A 22,268-nucleotide genomic window follows, 5' to 3' on the forward strand; every position below is an offset into this window, starting at 1 on the left:
CAAATTAAAATAAAATGCGACTAGTAGGCAAAGTGAGACAAATATTTTACTCGTCTTAGCAATTCAGTAAACACTGTTGTGTACACCGTTGGAAACTTCAGACTGTTTTGCCTTTCTTCCAGACTTTATCTTCAATTACCATTCTTTTCCCAGGAATGGAAGACTATTTGTTGCAGATTTCCACATTTTCCCAAAAATTTTATTTAGACTGTGTACGAACCCCCGCTCTCTCTTCTGTGGACTACTTTTAATTTTCGAGGATTTCAGTTTTTGCGAAATTCAAATGATTCATACTATTAGGAAACATAACACAACCATGCGAAATAAATATTGTAAGCGGGTGTCGACCGAATTGTTGCCAAAACGTCAAGCAATGACCTAGTGCTAGTATAGCTGTATGTGGCCGTTTCTAGTTGTTGGCCATCAAGACAGGATGACGGATCTCGATCAGTTGAATAAACTTTTCCTGGCAATGCATTATTTGCTTTCATCATTGGACAAGAAAGGTGCCTATCATCCTTTTCTTTTGTCTAGTCTTATATTTTTAGCTGTTGACATAATCATATGAAATATGAGCTGTATATGAATTTGCATTACCCTTCCATGTAATAAAGTCCCGTCCCGTTAGAAATCCCGTTTTATGGCTTCTGTGTATTCCTTCCACCACTTACGTCTCGTTTCCCACCCACCATTTTCTACTTTTTCCACGGCTACCAAGAAAAGCACCATTTGTTGTTTTATTTGTTTTAACTTTTATAATTGTAGTTAGGTACATACATTGTAAGGTGATGATAACTAATATATAAAGCTGGTAGAATTACCGTCTCTAAATAAACTTATCGTCTCGTATCGTACCCCTCCCTTAACAGATTTCTCTTAATCCAGCTTAGCAACAAGGCGGTAACGTCTTTGGAGTTGCCTATCCTGTTTAAAATGCTGTTTTATTTTAATCTAGGGAAATAGTTACTGGAAAACATACTTGTTGATGAGCAAAGAGGGATTCAACAAACTGCTTCTACACCCCATGGTGGCAAACTCCGAACCCTCCATTGTTTACTACGCCATCTGAATCTTATATTTTATTTATTCAGGAATTCGTTTAATATATATATTTTTATTTACTATAAGAGCTTGAAAGCTCTTTAAACACCCTGGATTAACAGCAGAGTCAGTGCATATTATTCTGTACAGGTGGTTTCTAAATATTGATATCTGGACTTATACCTTACTCACGAGCTTTTGAGCAACTCTCCCTTGTTTGCAATCGCGTGGTTTTACCATTCACTTTCAAGATTATAAAGTATGACCAATCTAATGAAAGCTACATAGCAGTACTTTCCTGTGGTGCTGTTTATTATTCTGTATAAGGTGGCTCAAATTTTTGAGTCTGTCAATGAAATCCTAAAGTGTTACCATTCAAATGAAAGCTACTTAGAATTACTTTCCTGTGGTGCTGTTTATTGTGCTGTACAAAGTGGTTCTAACTTTTGAGTCTGTGGATGAAATTCTAAAGTGTCACCATTCAAATGAAAGCTACTGAGCAGAACTTTCTTATGGTGTTGTTTGCAATGCTAAACAAGGTGGTTCTAACTTTTGAGTCTATGGATCAAACCCTTAAGAGTGACCATTCAAGTGAAAGTTACTGAGCAGTACTTTCCTGTGGCTAGATTTGCATGTACAGGATCCCTGTAGTATATTTTAACATATACTTTTTTTGTCTTCAATTAATTCTGTATGTATCTACAAACTTATGTAACTGACTATTAATATTTTATAACCAGCGCACACATCGGTTCATTCCCGTGAAATCTCTTGGACGGGCGTAAATCGCGTCAGAAATTCGAATTCAATTCTAAAATCTAGCGTTTGCATGGGTATAGTCTCCTAAAAGTTTAGTAACCTGGAAAAATTAATTCCTTTTAACTTGTTGTCGAAGGGATGAAAAATGTTGTTAAGAGACCTAAATAAGGTCACGTAGCATTTTTGGAAAAACCAACCCGAGCAGCTGGTAAAATTCGGGAGATGGGGTTCTGTTCCTTAAAATGTTCTGCAAATGAAAAATTCAGTTAAAATATTCGAACACATCAAAATGTGTCACGTACACAAATTAAATATGCAGGCCTTCTAACGCCTAAAAAAGGCTTAAATTTTCTCTTTCGGCGCCTCGAAATAACACTTAGGCCCGGTTCATACGTCGAACTTTACATGAGCCGAACCTAATCCCTATTAAGGTCGACCCAAATAATTAAGTTCGGCAGTTGATTCAGACGTCGAACCTAACTGAAGTCGAACTTAATGAAAGCTAAAGTGAGAAAGTAGATTTTCGTGGTCAGCGGCTGTTGTTTTTACTCAACAAGATTCAAAATGGCGGGAAAGATGAATTCTGACATGGAAGAGCTTGTTTGGTAAAATAATGAAGACAGGCCAAACACGGCTCCTACTGAGCGAGATAGGAAGAATATGACCTTCAAAGCTAATTTACTCTCACGAGTGCGTCTTTCAAAGATCTCCCTTTTCTGTAAGAAAGTATAAGGAGGGTTTTTTTTAGATCTCCCTTAGCAGAGGCAGATTTTCTATCAAGTGTCATTTAACAGGAGCCATAATCAGGGATGGAGACCGTAACGAGATGCCAATTTGACTTGTGGGCCCGTCCCCATGTATTGTACCAAAAAAATCTATTTTTAGAAAAAAATTGCGCCATACGCGCGTGGGCGCACGCGTGTAAACGGCCAGGATCGCGCGTGGAGAAATTGAAATTTTTTTCCACCTGTTCAAAACGGCGTCCAAATTTTAAAATTCTGCCAGGGAATATCTCCTCAGTGCCAACATTTAAGGAATTAGACTCTCACAAAGAAAAGGTAACAATTGAAAGAAGACGGGAAAAGTTGGAATAGGCGGCCTATTGATCACATGACTCTCACAGTAAAGTCAAAAAGGCGCCAAAACGGTGGCGCTGCGTGCGTTGCTACTGTTAAATGAATGAAAAAAGCTTACACTCTACGGACATGTACTCAGACAGGTAAGGACTATTTTATCTTTAGTGAATTTTTTCTCAGCTGCTTTCCGTGTCACATATAAGGTAGTAGCCCCACGCAAATTTGCGTGTATTCACGCGGGTTTATGACGTGAGAAGGGGGGGGGGGGGGCAATTTTTTCTAAAAATAGATTTTTTTGGTACAACTCATGGGTAAGCGTGGACCCCACGCTTACGGTCTCCATCCCTGATTATGCCTCCTGTATTTACTCATCTGAATTGTTTAAGGTTAGGCAAAGAAGGGCGATATTCCATATCAAACTTCAAAATGTTTGTGCGCGTTTTTAGTTTGTTTTGTAGTGCCGACATTCTTTCGCGGAGGTCGACTTCTGAAAGAGTTTTATTATAAGGTTATCGAGTTAACCTCTATTGCGTAATCTCTGTTTGAATAGAATAATGTTTTCTTCAAATGTTGTTTTTGAAGATTTTGTTCTGAGAAGTCTTGACGCTTCGCCTTTGATATAGCCTGTATTGGAAAGTTTCTGTCGGTTTGAAGTGCGTGTGCACTTCAAGAATAGATTCTTTTTTTTTTTTTTTCAATCTTTCGCATCTCAGACAAGTATATTCAGTTGTTTCGAAACAAGAAGAACAAGCACATTCCTCTTTTCCTGCCATCTTGTTCAGAATGAAGTCCTTTGCGCATGCCAAGTCGATGGAACGCGCAGACCTCTGGGATAGATATAATTTATATAATTTATACGTAACGTATGCATTTGGTTCGGCACATGAAAAGTTCGACGTCTGAATCGAAGCCGAACTTTTGCCGTTCTATTCGACTGGCGCAGTCGAATAGAACGGCGGGTCGACCCAAATAAAAATCTGTCGATCCTAACTGATTCATACGTCGATCTTTACATGCGCCGAAACAAATTATTAGGTTCGGCTCATGTAAAGTTCGACGTATGAACCGGGCCTTAGTATAGTTAACACCAATACTTACTATAAACGATAGATCGTCTAGTTTACTTTAAAATCATAGTATAATGTCAAGACCTAAAACAATACATCAGGTGATCATTTGCCTCGCTTGAATGTCACAACAAAGTTCACATTTTTAAACTCGTTGTTTATGTCTCTCTTGAGAAGAGCATAAACAAAAGGGTTAACAGCGGAGTTTAAAACCAAAATAGGTAGTTTATATTCAGCGTCTTCACACCTTGCGGAATAGACGGCAGACAAGATGGTACAACGAATGAAAATGCCGTAACATAGAAGAAACAGCCCCACAACGATTGCCATTATTTTAACTGTAGCCTTCTCGTGAGTTTTAAACGCAACGCGGTGTTTAAAACGTAACTCGTTTGCCAACATGCGTGCTGCCCGAGCCCTGCGCTGCTTCAAAACAACGTGTACCATGGATCCGACGCAGAATATTAACATAAGACATGGCGAGAACTCAAAAAGTATTATTCCCAGCCAACTGAAAATATCTGAAAATAGAGGCTTAGAAGAAATAAGTAAAGATAACGGCAAAACGTCAAGGACAACTGGGATTGCCCAAGAAAAGAAAATCATTTGCTTAACGCGTCGGCTTGTCATGAAGGTCAAGTATTTTAACGGCTTCACGACGGCGATGTAGCGGTCCAGTACTAGACTGCATAAGTTCGTCACGGAAGCGTAACCAAAAAGCCACCTTACGAACTCCATCCAAGGCACCTCAGTTTTCGTGCGCCATTTGCAGCTATTACCACAGATGTGCTTTAAAGGAATAACGCTCAACCCAACACAGAAATCTGCCACAGCAAGTGAAACGACAAAGGCGTTGGTTTTGGTGCGCAGCTGTCGTTTACTGCCGACAAGTAAAATAATAAATCCATTTCCAGCGATTACTAGAATGGAAAGAAACCATCCGAGGATCCAAAACCAGGTGTCCATTTGTTCAGTTAAGGCTCTTTATCTGTCGATACCATCAACCGGTCGGTCCCGCAAATGAACGGGACATGATGTGAAAGCCATGTGCCCTTCTGTGAATTGAACGTCCTTGGTCGCTCAGTGTAGATTCTACTCATAAACACAGCGGAATATATACAATGCCTTTCAGCTGTTTCGCAACTTTAATTGCCTCTTAACATTTACAATAAGAGAAGGAGGAGCTTCGGCAGCGTTTTTGATCATAAAGATATTAAAAATACGTCAATAACAAATTATTATCGATGACAGTTGTCGTTTGATCACTTACCGGCTGACATTTTCACTCCTTTTTAATTTGCTCCATCAATGAAAGAACCATCGCCCACGTTGATTTCTTTCTGTGTTGCTTTTTCTCTCTTTAATTACCAAATTAATGGTGGAACTAGTTACGAAACTGAGCAAGCAAGCTTGGCAGATAAAATTTTTCAAACTGTACCTGATAAAAATGTCCAAGCCTTCCCAACCAACAGGTGCACCCAAACAACTTCCTCAATTTCGAAATTTTAAAACGCCGCGTTAAAAGGATATTTGCGTACGTTAGCCCAGTTGATCTGTTCGAATGCTTCAGGTGAATTTTTCTGTTGATGAAATGTTTAGGAAATAGAATCCGTTACCCTGAATTTACGAGCTGTTGTTGGCTTTCTGAAAATCACAGCTGACTTTGTTTGGCACTCGAAACCACTTTTTCAGTTTGCCCTTCGAAAACAAAAGAGATTACAATTGTCACATGTTTACGAAAGACTGAAGTGACCTGTCACTCGGCAAAGATATATTAAACTCTAGCAAGTTTTCATCACAGTTAAAAAAAAAAAAAGTTTTTATCACAGTTAGATGTTAATTTCTGTGGTGATTAAGGCCCTAGAAAAAGATATTCTTCGAAAGAAACTTTTGGGTGTCTTACAGCAGGTAAACTTAAACCAGATGTCCAACTGATGCGAAAGACTAATAACGGAAGTGGGTACGGGTGGGGGTGCATTCACATCCTTAAATTTGTGTTATGGATGACTGTGGTTCGAAGAAAGGTTTGTATGCAAAATTCAAGACGTTTTTTGAACCAAATTAAAATAAAATTTAACTACCAAACAAAGTGAGACAAAGATTTCAATAGATGTAGCAACTTAGTAAGCACTGTTACAGCTGTAATAAAAAAAAAATCTCTAGACTTTTTTCCATTTCTTCCAGACTTTATCTTCATTTTCAAACTTTTCCCAGGTCTGGAAGACCAGTATTTGTACGAACACCAGTGTCTCTTCTGTGGACTAGTTTTCGAGGGTGTCAGTTTTAAGAACCTTCAATAATTCACATTAGACGGCGAGCTAGAGATTTTTATCGGCTGATTCGCCCCGAGCCAACTATCAAAGGCGATAGAAACCGAGAGCGAGCCGTCTAATTGTTTTAGCATACCTCAGTGATCGATCTATGAAGCAAAAAAAATATTTTTATTTCATAAATTTTGATATCGATCGATAGATAGACGGCACATGTGTAGCCAATCAGATTGCGCGTTACGCTATAGTCGGTCACTGAGGTATGCTATTTAATAGTGTGAATTATTGAAGGTTCTCAAAAACTGATACCCTCGAAAACTAATCCGCAGAAAAGAGGCGGAGGTTCGTACAAACACTGGCCTTCCAGACCTAGGAAAAGTATGAAAATGAAGATTAAGTCTGGAAAAAAATGGAAAAAAGTCTAGGGGTTTTTTTTACCGCTGTAACAGTGCTTACTAAGTTGCTACATCGAGTGAAATCTTTGTCTCACTTTGTCTGGTAGTTAAATTTTATTTTAATTTCGTCTTGGTCGAAATGTTCATTCACAGAATCGCGAGAAATCGCTGCGCCCTACCCTATTACGATATTGTCTTTTATGTATTTTGAGTAATAACCTTGAGTCTGGAAAAAGAAAAATAATGGTTCGAAAAACGTCTTGAATTTTGCATACAAACCTTTCTTCGAGCGACGGTCGGCAGAACACAAATTTAGGGATGTGAATGCACCCCCACCCGTACCCACTTCCGTTATTAGTCTTTCGCATCATTTGGACATCTGCTTCAAGTTTACCTGCTGCAAGACACCCAAAAGTTCTTTTTAAATGATATCTTTTCGGGGGCCTTAATCACCAAAGAAATTAACATCTAACTGTGATGAAAACTTACTAGAGTTCAATATATCTTTGCCCAGTGACAAGTCACTTCAGTCTTTCTTAAACATGTGAAAATTATAATCCCTTTTGTTTTCGAAGGACAAACTGAAAAGGTGGTTTCGAGTGCCAAACAAAGTCAGCTGTGATTTTAAGAAAGCCAACAGCAGCTCGTAAATTCGGGGTGACGGATTCTATTTCCTAAACATTTCAGCAACAGAAAAATTCACCTGAAGCATTCGAACAGATCAACTGGGCTAACGTACGCAAATATCCTTTAAACGCGGCGTTTTAAAATTTCGAAACTGAGGATGTTGTTTGGGTGCACCCGGTTGGTTGGGAAGCCTTGGACATTTTTATCAGGTACGGTTTGAAAATGTTTATCTGTCAAGTTTGCTTGCTCAGTTTCGTAACCCTACCAGTTCCACCATTAATTTGGTAATTAAAGAGACGAAAAACAACACAGAGAGAAACCAACATGGGCGATGGTTCTTTCCTTGGTGGAGCAAATTAAAAAGGAGTGAAAATGTCAGCCGGTAAGTGATCAAACGACAACTGTCATCGATAATAATTTGTCATTGACGTATGTTTAATATCTTTATGATCAAAAACGCTGCCCAAGCTCTTCCTTCTCTTATTTGTAAATGTTAAGAGGCAATTAAAGTTGCGAAACAGCTGAATAAGCGTTGTATATATTCCGCTGTGTTGATGAGTAGAATCTACACTGAGCGACCAAGGAAGTTCAATTCACAGAAGGGCACGTGGCTTTCACATTATGTCCCGTTCATTTGCAGGAGCGACCGGTTGATGGTATCGACAGATAAAGGGCCTTAACTGAACAAATGGACACCTGGTTTTGGATTCTCGGATGGTTTTTTTCTATTCTAACAATCGCTGGAAATGGATTTATTATTTTCTTTGTCTGCAGCAAACGACAGCTCCGCACCAAAACCAACGCCTTTGTCGTTTCACTTGCGGTAGCAGATTTCTGTGTTGGATTGAGCATTTTTCCACTCCCATTCTTCTGTGGTAGTAGCTGCAAATGGCCTCAAGCTCGGGCGTCTTGGCCGAAGCTGGTAAGGTGGCTGTTCGGTTACGCTTCCGTGATGAACTTATGCAATCTAGTACTGGACCGTTACATCGCCGTCGTGAAGCCTTTAAAATACTTGACCTTCATGACAAGCCGACGCGTTAAGCAAATGATTTTCTTTTCTTGGGGAATCCCGGTTGTTACTGACATTTTGCCGTTATCTTCACTTATTTCTTCAAAGCCTGTATTTATGACTATTTTTAAATGGCTGGTCATAATACTCTTTGAGTTCTCGTCATGTATTATGTTAATATTCTGCGTGGGATCCATGGTACATGTTGTTTTGAAGCAGCGCAGGGCTCGGGCAGCACGCATGTTGGCAAACCAGTTACGTTTTAAACACCGCGTTCCGTTTAAAACTCACGAGAAGGCTACAGTTAAAATAATGGCAATCGTTGTGGGTCTGTTTCTTATATGTTACGGTATTTTCATTCGTTGTACCATCGTGTCTGTCGTCTATTCCGCAAAGTGTGAAGACGCTGAATATAAACTACCTATTTTGGTTTTAAACTCCGCTGTTAACCCTTTTGTTTATGCTCTTCTCAAGAGAGACATAAACAACGAGTTTAAAAATGTGAACTTTGTTATGACATTCAAGCGAGGCAAATGATCACCTGATGAATTGTTTTAGGTCTTGACATTATACTTTGATTTTAAAGTAAACTAGACGATCTATTCGTTTATAGTAAGTATTGGTGCTAACCATACTAAGTGTTATTTCAGGGCGCCGAAGAGAAAATTTAAGCGAAATACTTCAAATGTCGTTTTTTTTAAGGCCTTTTTTAGGCGTTAAAAGGCATATTTAATTTGTGTTCGTAACACAATTTGATCTGTTCGAATATTTTAACCGAATTTTTCAGTCGCAGAACATTTTAGGGAACAGAACCCGATCTCCCTAATTTTACAAGCTGCTCGGGTTGGTTTTTCCAAAAATGTTACGTGACCTTATTTAGATCTCTTAACAACATTTTTTATCTCTTCGACAACAAGTTAAAAAGAATAAATTTTTCCAGATTACTAAACTTTTAGGAGACTATACCCATGCAAACGCAAGGTTTTAGAATTGAATTCGAATTTCTGACGCGATTTAGGCCTTCCAACAGATTTCACGGGAATGAACCGATGTGTGCGCTGGTTATTAAATATTAATAGTAAGTTCCATAAGTTGTAGAAACATACAAAATTAACCGAAGACCAAAAAAATTATATGTTAAAATATACTACAGGGATCCTGTACATGCAAATCTAGCCACAGGAAAGTACTGCTCAGTAACTTTCACTTGAATCGTCACTCTAAGGATTTGATCCGTAGACTCAAAAGTTAGAACAACATTGATCAGCATAACAAAGAACACCACACGAAAATTCTGCTCTGTAGCTTTCATTTGAATGGTCACGCTTTAGGATTTCAGCCACAGACTCAAAGTTAGAACCACCATGCACAGCATAATAAACAGCACAACAAAAAAGAATAATTCTTTATTGCTCAGTAGCTTTTATTTGAATGGTTACACTTTAGGATTTCATCCACAGACTCAAGACCGAGAACCACCTTGTACACCATAATAAACAGCACCACAGGAAAGTACTGCTCAGTAGTTTTTATTTGAATGGTCACACTTTCAAATTTTCAAACTGAAAGGTAAAACCACGCGATTGCAAACAAGGGAGAGTTGCCTAAAAGCCCTTCAGTAAGGTATAAGTCTCCAGTATTGATATCTGGAAATCACCTATACAGAATAATATATACTGACTCACAAGTTAGAACCACGTCTGAAAATGAATACCTAGGGTGTTTAAAGAGGTTTTTATATTTTATAAAAAGGGACAGGCCTGCGCGACACTCACGTGCGTGTTTTAGCTGTTTTTAGAGTTTTGCTCTCACGAGTATATCCTTGAGAGACCTTCCTCTTTTGAATGAAATTAGAGGAGGTTCTTTGTAAATTTCTCTGGGCAATATATTTTGGTTGTCGTTCTATTAAATGCCAGTTTTCCATAAGTATTTGTTTCAAGTTAGTAACTGATGGGTGGTATTGCTTGACAAAAGGCAAGATTCTTTTTTGTTTGTGCGAGGTTTTTGTTGAAGGGGCGCCTGTTTTCTATTCTCAAAAATCCCTTCTAAGAGAGTTCTCTGCAATAGAGTTTTTGGATACTCCCTCTCGATAAGTCGTGATTCGAAATGTTTGATTTTTCTTCAAATGTTGCTTTTGTTGAGTTTGTCCGGAGAAGTCTGAGGGCCTCTCCTTTGATGAAACCTCTTTTTACTCTTGGTGGCTGACACGAGGAGAAATATGTGTACTGGAATGTGTCAGTAGCTTTGTGGTGAGTGCGTATATCGAGCACTGATTCGGTAATTGAATCTGTTGCCTTTATAAACCAGTGTCCAGGAATGTAATTTCCGTTTCAGAAATTTGAATATCCAGGGTGTTTAAGGAGGCTTTTTACAATTTTAGGTGAATAGAAATATATATATTAAATAAATTAAATAATAAACAAAATATGAGGTTTAGATGGCGTTTTAGCCATTCACAAAATCAACGGAGGGTACGAAGTTTGCCGCCATGGCGCGTGGAAGCGGTTTGTTGAATCCCTTTTTGCCCATAAACAAGTATGTTTTTCACAAACCACTTCCCTAAAATCAAATGAAACAGCATTTTAAACAGGATAGGCAACTGCAAAGACGTTCCCGCCTTGTTGCCAAGCTGAATTAAGAGAAATCCGTAAAGAGAGGGGTGGGAAAGAGGATAGAAAATGATGGGTGGGCTAGAAGGGATTTCTAACGGGACGGGACTTTGTAAAATGGAAGGATAATGCAAATTCATACACAGCACATTTTCATATCAATATGTTAACAGCTCAACGATAAGATTAGACAAAAGAGAAGGATGAGCGGGCACCTTTCTTGTACTATTGAACTATGTATATCTCAATGAAAGCAAATAAAGCATTGCCAGAATAATTTTATTCAACTGATCCGTCGTGCTGTCTCAATGGCAAACAGAAAGAAATGGCCACATGCAGCTATAATAGCACCAGGTCAGCCTCGTTCCCGAGCATAATCACGCTTTTCGAGAGAGTCGAACTGCCTGTGTGAGGCTTGGGACCAAGAGCGGTATCACATCTTCCCGATAAGCTCAACGGGTGACTTCAAGTTCATCCGCGCGCCAAGGACGACTGGGGACAAGGCTGGCACCAGGTGTCTCAATCCGGAGCCGTTTGTGGGGTCTCGAAACTGATGGGATTTTAGGAGTTGGGCGACGATAATGCCGAGTCTTATAAACTGTGTGTTTTAATTTGTTTCACTTTGAATGTTTATTTCAGTTCTTTTCATGTTGTTTTGTTGGTTTCTCTTTTATTTATACTAGCGCGCTCGGCAATCCCATTAGAAATCATGAGTAAAGTGGGGTTTTAGGAAAGATACGCTAATTAGTACCCGCTCTACTTAAACTCGTTATCCCTTGACATTTTTCTGTCGTCTTTGTTTAAAATTGCTTGGCATTTTCGACAACAATTCGGTCCAAACCCGGTTACAATATTTATTTAGCTTTGCTTGTGGTAATTGTGTGAATCATTGAAGTTCGCAAAAACTGAAATCAGCGAAATCTAGTCCTCAGAAGAGAGACCGCACCGAGATTCGTACAGGGTCTAAACTTCTTAGGACAATGTGGAAATCTGCAAACACTGGTCTTCCAGACCTGGAAAAAGAATGGAAAATAAAGGGTGAAATCTTTTCTCACTTTGTCTGCTAGTCGAATTTTATGTTAATTTCGTCTTTGTCAAAATGTTCAATCGCAGATTTGGGAGAATTGCTCTACCCTACCCCACTGCGTTACCGTCTGGTATGCGTTTTGACGAATAACCTTAATCACCGGCTGGAAGAATAAAATAACGGTTTGAAAAAAGTCTTGGATTTTGTCTACAAACTTTTGTTCCAACCACACACATCCATAACACAAATTTAGGGATGTGAATGCACCCCTCCCCTCCCCCGTACCCCCATTCGTTACCAGTCTTTCGCATCAGTTGGACATCTGGTTTAGGTTCACCCACTCACTGAAAGACACTCAAGCAGTTAAAGGCCTGGGTTTAAAGGCTGTTCAGAAATTATGAATGATCCAACATATCTTCCGTTTGTCTGCTTACAACAGGATGAAATTTTCCGTGATCATAAAACTTAATGATTTTAGTTGATCACGTGACGCATTACGTGGCCAAAAAAGGAAAGTTTCGTAAGTCGGTGATACGGTGGCGAATTTTCTTTCTTTTCTTTCTTACGTTTTTCTTAGGTGAATTGCCGTTTCTGCTGTAGATTTAAAATATTGAACATTCTACGTTTGGAATGATTGTCCTCAAGTTTTTGAATTCGAGTAATTCTTAACAATCAAAGGTCGAATTTTCCACTTAGAAATGACCTTTGGCCTGAGAAATCTTTTTTAGACAACAATGGACGATCATTCCTAAGGGGCTGGAGATATTTAATTTTTCTTAAAAAACGTTTTTATAAGACAGATTGATTTTTTTCACTTAAAACCGTTACCTACTATTAAATCTTTACTTTTTCCGCCTAAACGGTCACGTGACAAATCACGTGATCTAAAGCACTGCTTATATGCTTAAAATTTTTAAAGATGATAAGACCTTTTTATTTGCCAAATTTGAGTTCAGAGTCGTTCAATTTGTTCAAGTTATCTCGAATAAACGATTTTTCCTCTTAAAAAGCCCTTTACCCAGGCCTTATACTTCTTGAGTGGTTCTTTTCTATGAATATCTTTTCGGAGAGCCTTTAATCACCACATAAATTATATCTAACTGTCATAAAAACTAACTAAAGTTTAATATCTTTGGCAACATGTCACTTCAATCTTTCGTTTTCGAAGGAGAAACTGAAAAGGTCGTTTCCAGTGCCAAATAAAGTAGGCTGGGATTTTCAGAGAGCCAACAGCAGCTCTTAAATTCGGGGTAACGGATTCTGTTTCCTCAAAGTTTCAGCCACTGAAAAAGTTCACTTAACGAATTCGAGCACATCAAACTGTGCTAACGTGCACAAATATCCCTTTTACTGCGGCGTTTTAAAATTTCGAAATTCGAAGTTGTTTATGTGCACCTGTTGGTTGAAATACCTTGGGCATTTCTCACGCACAGTTTAAAAATTTTCGTCGCCCGAGGTTACTTCCTTAGTTTCGTAACTAGTTGCTCCGTTAATTTGCTAATTAAAGAGACAAAAAAGCAACACACAGAGAAACCAAGGTGGACGAAGGCTCTTTTATTGGTGGAGGGGACTAAATTAATCAAAGGCTCCTGTGAGCCAACTCGTTAATGCAGATGACACATAGTAATTGAAATTTAGACTGCTACGGAAACTTCCTTGAAAACTAAAAGAAATTATATCTTTGCCCGATTATATAACGAAAAATAACCATTCTTGTACTATAAAAATGATTGTCAAATTATTCTCTACAGATTGAATAAGATTATTCTGATGCAATGATTAAAAAAAATCACGTGTTTTTTTATTAAAAGTTCATAGAAGCACGCCATGTGCAGCTACGTCATGCAAATTCGTGTCCGATAGTCCGGGGCTACTGGATTTTGCGATCGGGCTAGTGGATTCTGCCCATCACTCGCCCGATGCGCAAGTGAAGGTTTTTTTTTTTTTGGAAAATAAAATTACAAAATTACTGTAGGGCATACTTTATTTTAACTTCCTGGTAGATTTTGTGTTTTTTTAAAGACATTTTCTGGCGGGAAATATTTTTTGGTGGCAAAATTTTAAGTTGCGCAATATCACGCATTCTTTCTGCCTAAAACGATTCAGTTAGTTCAATCGCCAAGGGAGGATAGGTTAAAAAATCGGTGAGGCCTACAATAAATAAGGCCCCTAGTGCTGAAGGTAAAAGCTCTAAAGAGCGTCTTGTTTATTCAAAGTCCATGCCGACAATTACTTTTAAATTAAATTATTTGTAATTCTCAAAAGAATCTCACTTTATGGAAAAAAAACGAAAAAACCTATAACTTTGCTCAGATTCAACGAAAAATCTCCATTCTTAGACTAAAATGATTGTCAAATTATTCTCTACAGAATGAATAATAGAATTCTGAAGGGTCGTGAAAAAAATTTTCACGTCTTTTTTTTTTTTTACTAATTGAGTTTACGACCCCGGACACTCTGAAAAACTGAATAAAACTTGTAACTTTGCTCAGATTTAACGAAAAATCTCCATTCTTGCACTAAATGATCGTCAAATTATTCTCTACATATTGAATAAGAAAATCCTGAAGCGCCGTGAACAATAAATGTTCGCGTGTTTTTTCCACTAATTGAATTTAAAACTCATTCACTGCGCACGCCCAAAAGTTAACGACAGAACCGACCAACCAACCAAGGCAACAGTCAGCTATCGCTATAACTCGTTCATTGTGCATGCGCGCATTCACGAGTTAAAAATAAAATTCGACTAGCAGACAAAGTGAGACAAAGATTTCACTCGGCTTAACAATTAAGCACTGTTACAGCGTTGAAAAAACTCCAGCCTTTTCTGCTTTTCTTCCAGACTTTATCTTCAATTTCCATACTTTTCCCAGGCCTGGAAGACCAGTGTTTGTCCCAAGAAGTTTAGATCCTGTACGAATCCCGCTTCAGTCTCTCCATGTTCTGTGGACTAGTTTAGTTTAGTTTAGTTTAGTTTATTGTAATTCGTCACAAGGAAATAAATACATAAATTGACATATGACATTAGAAAAAGAAGAAGAATAGCAATGCTGTGGCGTGACCGGAGAGACGAACAGGCAGAGCCCCATTTGTAACGTATCCCCTAGGCTAAAAAAAAAAAAGAAAAAAAAAAAAGAAAATTCATCATAGAATTAATTAGACTGCGTAATATATGAAATAATTGACAAATCATGGTGGACTATAAGTTTGTAGTAGTCCTCTAAAGTGATCGTTAAGATGGACTCTAAACCACAAGAGATCCTGGCTAGACGTAAGTATATTAAGTAAGCTGTTCCACAACTTAACAGTCCTAGGAAAGTAGCTATTACAATAGTATCCCTGATTGTGCCTAGAAAGCAGGTCAAAGTTGGCTTGATGAAAATTACGGGTTCTATACTGCCAAGTGGCAGTTTGAATGAAACTTCTCAAACTCATTAATAATTCATGCAGTCAAAAGCCAATAAATGACCTCCATTTCGGTCAGGTGGATGAATCTTGATACCCCAATGAAACACCAGATGAAACACCACCAGGTTTTCATCTGAGATGAAACATGTTTTTCATCTGAGATCAAACATTTGCATTTTAATAAGATTAATTTCTTATTGTTTCATTTGAGAAGACATGTCAAAAACTCGGGCTTCGTGCTTTATCACGGGTTCCAAATACCTCGAAACAGATGAAAGCACTCGGCCTGCGGCCTCGTGCTTTCATCTGTTTCTCAGTATTTGGAACCCGTGATAAAGCACTCGCCCTCGTTTTTGACATATTACGTCCAAAGTTACTGGTAACAGTTTCAGTTTTATACTTAAATAGGAGAACTAAATCATGGTTTTGCTACAAAAATCAAGAGGTAGTAGGTTAAGCTGGTCTAATCTACGTAAACTAGTTTTGGACGATCTCAGTTTTTGCGCACCTTCAATGATTCACGCCATTAGCATAAGCAAAGCTTAATAAATGTTGTAACCGGGATTTGACCGAATTGTTGTCGAAAACGCAAAGCAATTTTATACAAAGACGTCAGAAAAATGTAAATTGATAACGAGTTTACGTAGAGCGGGTACTAATTAGCGTATCTTTCCTAAATCCCACTTTACTCATGATTTTTAATGGAATTGCTGAGCGCGCTAGTAAAAATAAAAGAGAAACCCTCAAAAGAACAAGAAAAGAAAACAAATAAACATTCAAAGTAAAAGAAAACACACACGGTTTCAAAAACTCAGCATAATTTATCGTCGCCGAAATCCTAAAATCCCATCAGTTTCGAAACTTGATAAACAGCTCTGGACTGAAACACCTGGTCCCCAGTCCTCCTAGGCGCGTGGCCGAACTCGAAGTCACCCGATTGAGCTTATCGGGAAGCTCGGTCCCAAGCTTTTCACAGACAGCTCGACTCGCTCGATAAACATGATCAGGCTTGGGAACGAGGCTAACCTGGTGCTAGTATAGCTGTATGTCAATCAATTAAAGCAAGTGACACACTCGGACACCAACCCACGGCCTGGCCAGTACCTTACGAATGCGCACAGCCATATCACCCGGGCTGTGGCAGCCATGGACAGCTGTTTCGGCTTTCTAAGGCCTCATCAGCATGGCATAACCCTCGGGCACCGAAGGACCAGAAGGCAGTGTTACTGCCGAGGCGGGTGTAAAACACCCCTTTAAGCGACAGCTCCACAGCACACATGTGGTAGCTGTGGTAGCTGTCGGCCTAAAGGCTGATCCACCTTCCCAGTGCATGCCGTGAGAGAACTGCCCTGCGGTTCCCAGCCAACAGCTACCACATGTGTGCTGTGGAGACCCACCTCGGTAGTAATGGGTGCCTGATACACGGCCTTCTGGTCGCTCGGTGCCCGACGGCTATGCGATGCTGATGAGGCCTAACAAGGTCGAAACAGCTGTCCATTGCTGCCACTGCCCGGGTGATATGGCAGTCCGCATGCGTAAGGTACTGGCCAGGCCGTGGGTTGGTGTCCTAGTGTGTCACTTGCTTTAATTGATAGCTGCATGTGGCCGTTTCTTGCTGTTGGCCATCAAGACAGCACGAGGGATCTGTTGAATAAAGTTATCCTGGCAATGCTTTATTTGCTTTCATTAAGATATACATAGTTCATTAGTACCAGAAAGCTGCCCGCTCATCCTTCTCTTTTGTCCAATCTTATCTTTGAAGGGGAAGTATCACGAAAATTTGATGTCATTTCAAAACCCAAAAATGTTTGACTGTCCGCAGAAACAACGAAATAATTGCCAAGTTTGTTAAAAATTATCACCCCAGTGCAATAAAACTGTCGACTAGTGCCTCTGGCCAGAGACAGAGTAGGCCGGTTTGTATTTAAACTTGAAAAAATATTAGGCTAATGTTTTTCAAGTTCTCGCATTTTTGTTTCCAAAATACGCTAGAACAGATCACAAGTTGTTTCTTTCAAGAATTGAGTTGATTTCGTTCCTTTCGTCATTCTAGAATTATTTGGCAGCTGATTGAATGTCTTATTTCATCATTTTTAACAAAAGATATCAAAACCCCCATGTTACTTCATGTTCATATGAAAATGTTCTATATATTTCATGTAATTTGCATTACCCTTCCATTTAACAAAGTCCCGTCCCGTTCGAAATCCCGTTTCATGGCTTCTGTGTAATCCTTCCACTCCCTTTCTTCTAGCTTCCCACTCACTATTTTTTACCCACTTTCCAACTCCTCCCTTTACACATTTCTCTTAATTCAGCTTGGCAACAAGGCGGTAACGTCTTTGCAGTTGCCTATCCTGTTAAATGCTGTTTTGTTTTAATTTAGGGAAGTGGTTTCTGGAAAACATATCTGTTGTTGGGCAAAAAAGGTATTCAACAAACCGCTCCCACACGCCATGGCGGCAAACTTCGAACCCTCCGTTGAGTTTGAGAATGTTTACAACGCCATCTAAACCTCACATTTTATTTATTAATTAACTTTTTAATATATATTTATATTAACTAAAAATTGTAGAAAGCTCTTTAAACCCCCCGGGTATTCATTTTGAGACGCAGTTCTAACTTCTGAGTCAGTGTATATTATTCTGTACAGGTGGTTTCCAGATATTAATACTTGAGACTTGTACTTTACTCACGGGCTTTTAGGCAACTCTCCCTTGTTTGCAATCGCGTGGTTTTACCTTTCAGTTGGAACTATAACGTGTGGCCATTCAAATGAAAGCTGCTAAGCAGTACTTTCCTGTGGTGCTGTTTATTATGCTGTACGTTTTAGCCTGTGGGTGTACTCGTAAAAGTTTGACCATTCAAATGAAAGCTACTGAGCAGTACTTTCCTGTGGCTAGATTTGCATGTACAGGATCCCTGTACTATTTTTTAACATAAAAATTTTTGTCTTCGGTCAAGAGAGGACCTTGCTTCGGTTAATTCTGTATGTTTCTACAAACTTATGTAACTTACTTCTAATATTTGATAACAGGCGCACCCAACGGTTCCTTTCCATGAAATATATTTTAAGGCCCAAATCGTGTCAGAAATTCGAATTCAATTTTAAAACCTAGCGTTTGCTTGGGTATAGTTTCCTAAAAGTTTAGTAACATGAAAAAATTAATTTCCTTTGTTTTCGAAAGGATGAAACATATCGTTAAGAGCGCTAAATAAGGTATGCTAGCATTTTTGGCAAAACCAACCCGAGCAGCTTCTAAAATTCGGGAGATCGGGTTCTGTTCCCTAAAATTTTCTGCGACTGAGTAATTCAGCTAAAGTATTCGAATAGATCAAATTGTGTTAGTCCACACAAATTAAATATGCCTTTCAACGCACGAAAAAGGTCTTTGAAAGAAGAAAACGACATTTGAAGTATTTCACTTAAATGTTCTCGTTGGGCGCCCCGATATAACACTTGTATAATTAGGACCAATACTTACTATAAACGATAGATCGTCTAGTTTACCTTAAAATCATAGTATAATGTTTTAATTTTCGTAGAAGACCTCAAACAATTCAATGTGTTCATTTGCCTCGCTTAAATGTCACAACGTACGTCACTTTTTTAAACTCGTTATTTATGTCTCTCTTGAGAAGAGCATAAACAAAAGGGTTAACAGCGGAGTTTAAAACCAAAATAGGTAGTTTATATTCAACGTCTTCACAGCTTGCGGAATAGACGACTGATACGATGGTACAACGAATGAAAATACCGTAACATAGAAGAAACAGACCGACAACAATTCCCATTATTTTAACTGTAGCCTTCTCGTTAGTTTTAAACGGAACGCGGTGGTTAAAACGTAACTCGTTTACCAACATGCGTGCTGCCCGAGCCCTGCACTGCTTCAAAACAACATTTACCATGGATCCGACGCAGAATATTAACATAAGACATGGCGAGAACTCAAAGAGTATTATTCCCAACCAACTGAAAATATGCAAAAATACAGGCTTTGAAGAAATAAGTGAAGATAACGGCAAAATGTCATGAACAACTGGGATTGCGAAAGAAAAGAAAATCTTTTGCTTTACGCGTCGGCTTGTCATGAAGGTCAAGTATTTTAAAGGCTTCACGACGGCGATGTAGCGGTCCAGTACTAGACTGCATAAGTTCGTCACGGAAGCGTAACCGAACAGCCACCTTACCAACTCCATCCAAGGAACCTCAGTTTTCTTGCGCCATTTACAGCTATTACCACAGATGTGCTTTAAAGGAATAACGCTCAACCCAACACAGAAATTGCCAACGCAAGTGAAACGACAGAGGCGTTGGTTTTTGGTGCGGAGCTGTCGTTTGCTGCCGAGAAGTAAAATAATAAATCCATTTCCAGCGATTGCTAGAATGGAAAGAAACCATCCCAGAATCCAAAACCAGGTGTCCATTTGTTCTGTTAAGGCTCTTTATCTGTCGATACCATCAACCGGTTGGTCCCGCAAATGAACGGGACATGATGTGAAAACCATGTGGCCTTCAGTAAATTTAACTTCCTTGGTCGCTCAGTGTAGGTTCTACTCATAAACACAGCAGAAAATATACAATGCACGTTCAGCTGTTTCGCAACTTTAATTGCCTTTAATTGGGTTTTCACTGGCATCCCTAAATTTGTGTTATGGATGAGTGTCACGGTTCAAACAAAGTTTGTATGCAAAATTCGAGACTTTTTACGAACTATTATTTTCTTTTTACAGACTCAAGGTTATTAGTCAAAACACATACCAGACGGTAAAGCAATGAGGTAGGGTAGAGCAAATTCTCACGATTCTGCGATGGAACATTTTGACTTAGACCAAATTAAGATAAAACTCGACTGGCAGACAAAGTGACACAAAATTTCACTCGGTTTAGCAGTAAAGCACTGTTACAGCGTTGATAAAACTCCAGACGTTTTTGCCTTTCTTCCAGACTTTATCTTCCTTTTTTATACTTTTGCCAGGACTGGAAGAGTAGTGTTTGCAGATTTCCACATTGTCCCAAGAATTTTAGACCCTGTACGAACCCCGGTCCGTTCTTTTTTCTCTGGACTGGATTTCGAGGGTTTCAGTTTTTGCAAACCTTCAATGATTCACACTAATACCACAAGCAAAGTTAAATAAATATTATAACTGGGTTTTGACCGAATTGTTGTCGAAAACGCCTAACGATTTTATACAAAGTCATCAGAAAAAATGTAAATTGGTAGCGAGTTTAGGGACTGTGCAATAATTATCAGGAGGGGGGGGGGGGGCTGAAAAACCAGAGTTATCTATCAAAAACTTAGACAGAACCCCCCCTCCAAAACTAAAAAATTAGTTCTAAGCTCCCCTCTGTTATGTTAAAAATAACGTCGCATCCCCCACCCCTCCCCCCCCCCCCCCCCCCAACACACACGACAGCCTCTTCTCTGAAAACACTGGTAAACTCAAGCCTGGACTGAGCTGCCATCACAGCTTCAATAATGACAAACGTTATTATGTAACATCTGGTATCGAGAAGGATGTTGATCGCTTGATTGAAGATTTAGACAAATAATTTGCTAAGTACCGGGGTGCTTACCACACTGGCTCAAAATCCAAAATTTCGGGAGCCAGAAAGAGAAAGGAGCAGAGAAAAAAAATCAAAGAACAGGAGATTGGACGCTTCAAATAACAGACGAAAAAGGGCTTGCATTATATTTAGATCCTTGGGAGGAGAGCCTGTTGAACTTTGTTATGAGCCAGAGATGTATGAAATTCAGCAAATCGATTCAGTCGGTGAAGAAACATTACTTTTATTCACATCAAAAACCGACAAAGCCTGTCTACGAGATCTGTTTGATTCCCATTGTTTTACGGGGGATGCTGAAAAACAAGTACATGATTTTTGCTTTACATAGGGTCAGCTTAATTAAATAGAAGAAGGGTTAAAATTAATCAGTTATCTTTTCATTTTGATGGAATTTTTTCGATAATCGTTTAACAGCTGTTCGTATTGATATTTGTTACAGTCTATCATGAGGCCTGTATTGAGAATCTTTTATTGAGTTTAACTTTATTTACATTTCGAATAAAACTTAAGGCCCCCCCCCCCCCCCTCTGTCAAATGAGTGATTTTACTTTGAGCCCCTCTATCTTAGCAGCAATTTTAGGTAATGCCCCCCCCCCCCCCCTCCCTCCTGATAATTATTGCACAGTCCCTTACGTAGAGCGGGTGCTAATTAGCGTATCTTCCTAAAATCCTACTTTATAATTATAATTTCTAATGGGATTGCCGAGCGCACTGGTAAAAATAAAAGAGAAACTAACAAAACAACAAGAAAAGAACTGAAATAAACATTCAAACAAAACTCACACGGTCTCATAAACTCAGCATAATCGTCGCCCAAATCCTAAAATCTCATCACTTTTGAAAGCCGACAAACGGCTCTGGGTTGAGACCAATCTCGTACCCATAGTCTTCAGGCTTTTTGGTCAGCGGGGCAACGCCAGGAAGACTCTGGGGACATCAAATTTTATCACAGCAGGATTTCTGCGGTAAAACAATGGAAACTGTTACGGAACAGCCAATCAAAAAAATTGAATTTTATCGATGTCCCCAGAGTCTTCCCGGCGTTGCCCCGCTGACCAAAAAGCCTGAAAACTCTGGGTACGAGATTGGGTTGAGACACCTGGTGCCAGCCTTGTCCCCAGTCGTCCTTGCCGCGCGGACGAACTTGAAGTCACCCGTTGAGCTAATCGGCAAGACGTGCTACCGCGCTCGGTCCCATGCCTCACACAGACAGCTTGACTCGCTCGATAAGCGTGATTAGCACTTGGGATCGAAGCTGACTGGGTGCTAGTATAGCTGTATGTGGGCGTTTCTTTCTCATTTCCATTAAGACAGCATGAGGGATCAGTTGAATAAAGTTATCCTGGCAATGCTTTATTTGCTTTCATTAAGATATACATAGTTCATTAGTACAAGAGTACAAGAAAAG

General features: G+C 39.2%; 2 protein-coding genes across 2 annotated transcripts; one reads left to right on the forward strand and one right to left on the reverse strand.

The window, feature by feature from the left end:
- Positions 1-3,953: 3,953 nt before the first annotated feature.
- LOC146472407 (histamine H2 receptor-like) lies at positions 3,954-5,128 on the reverse strand. The gene has a single exon (XM_085119847.1). It carries the CDS (start codon positions 4,907-4,909, stop codon positions 4,049-4,051), a length of 861 nt encoding a protein of 286 aa, XP_084975973.1. The 5' UTR covers positions 4,910-5,128; the 3' UTR covers positions 3,954-4,048.
- A 2,583-nt stretch (positions 5,129-7,711) lies between these two features.
- On the forward strand, positions 7,712-9,399 carry LOC146472408 (histamine H2 receptor-like). Its single transcript, XM_085119795.1, has one exon. It carries the CDS (start codon positions 7,924-7,926, stop codon positions 8,779-8,781), a length of 858 nt encoding a protein of 285 aa, XP_084975921.1. The 5' UTR covers positions 7,712-7,923; the 3' UTR covers positions 8,782-9,399.
- The last annotated feature ends 12,869 nt before the right edge of the window (positions 9,400-22,268 follow it).

This window comes from Pavona decussata, unplaced genomic scaffold, assembly GCF_977016875.1.
Source record: "Pavona decussata unplaced genomic scaffold, jaPavDecu1.1 SCAFFOLD_100, whole genome shotgun sequence".
In the NCBI taxonomy this organism is placed as follows: domain Eukaryota; kingdom Metazoa; phylum Cnidaria; class Anthozoa; order Scleractinia; family Agariciidae; genus Pavona; species Pavona decussata.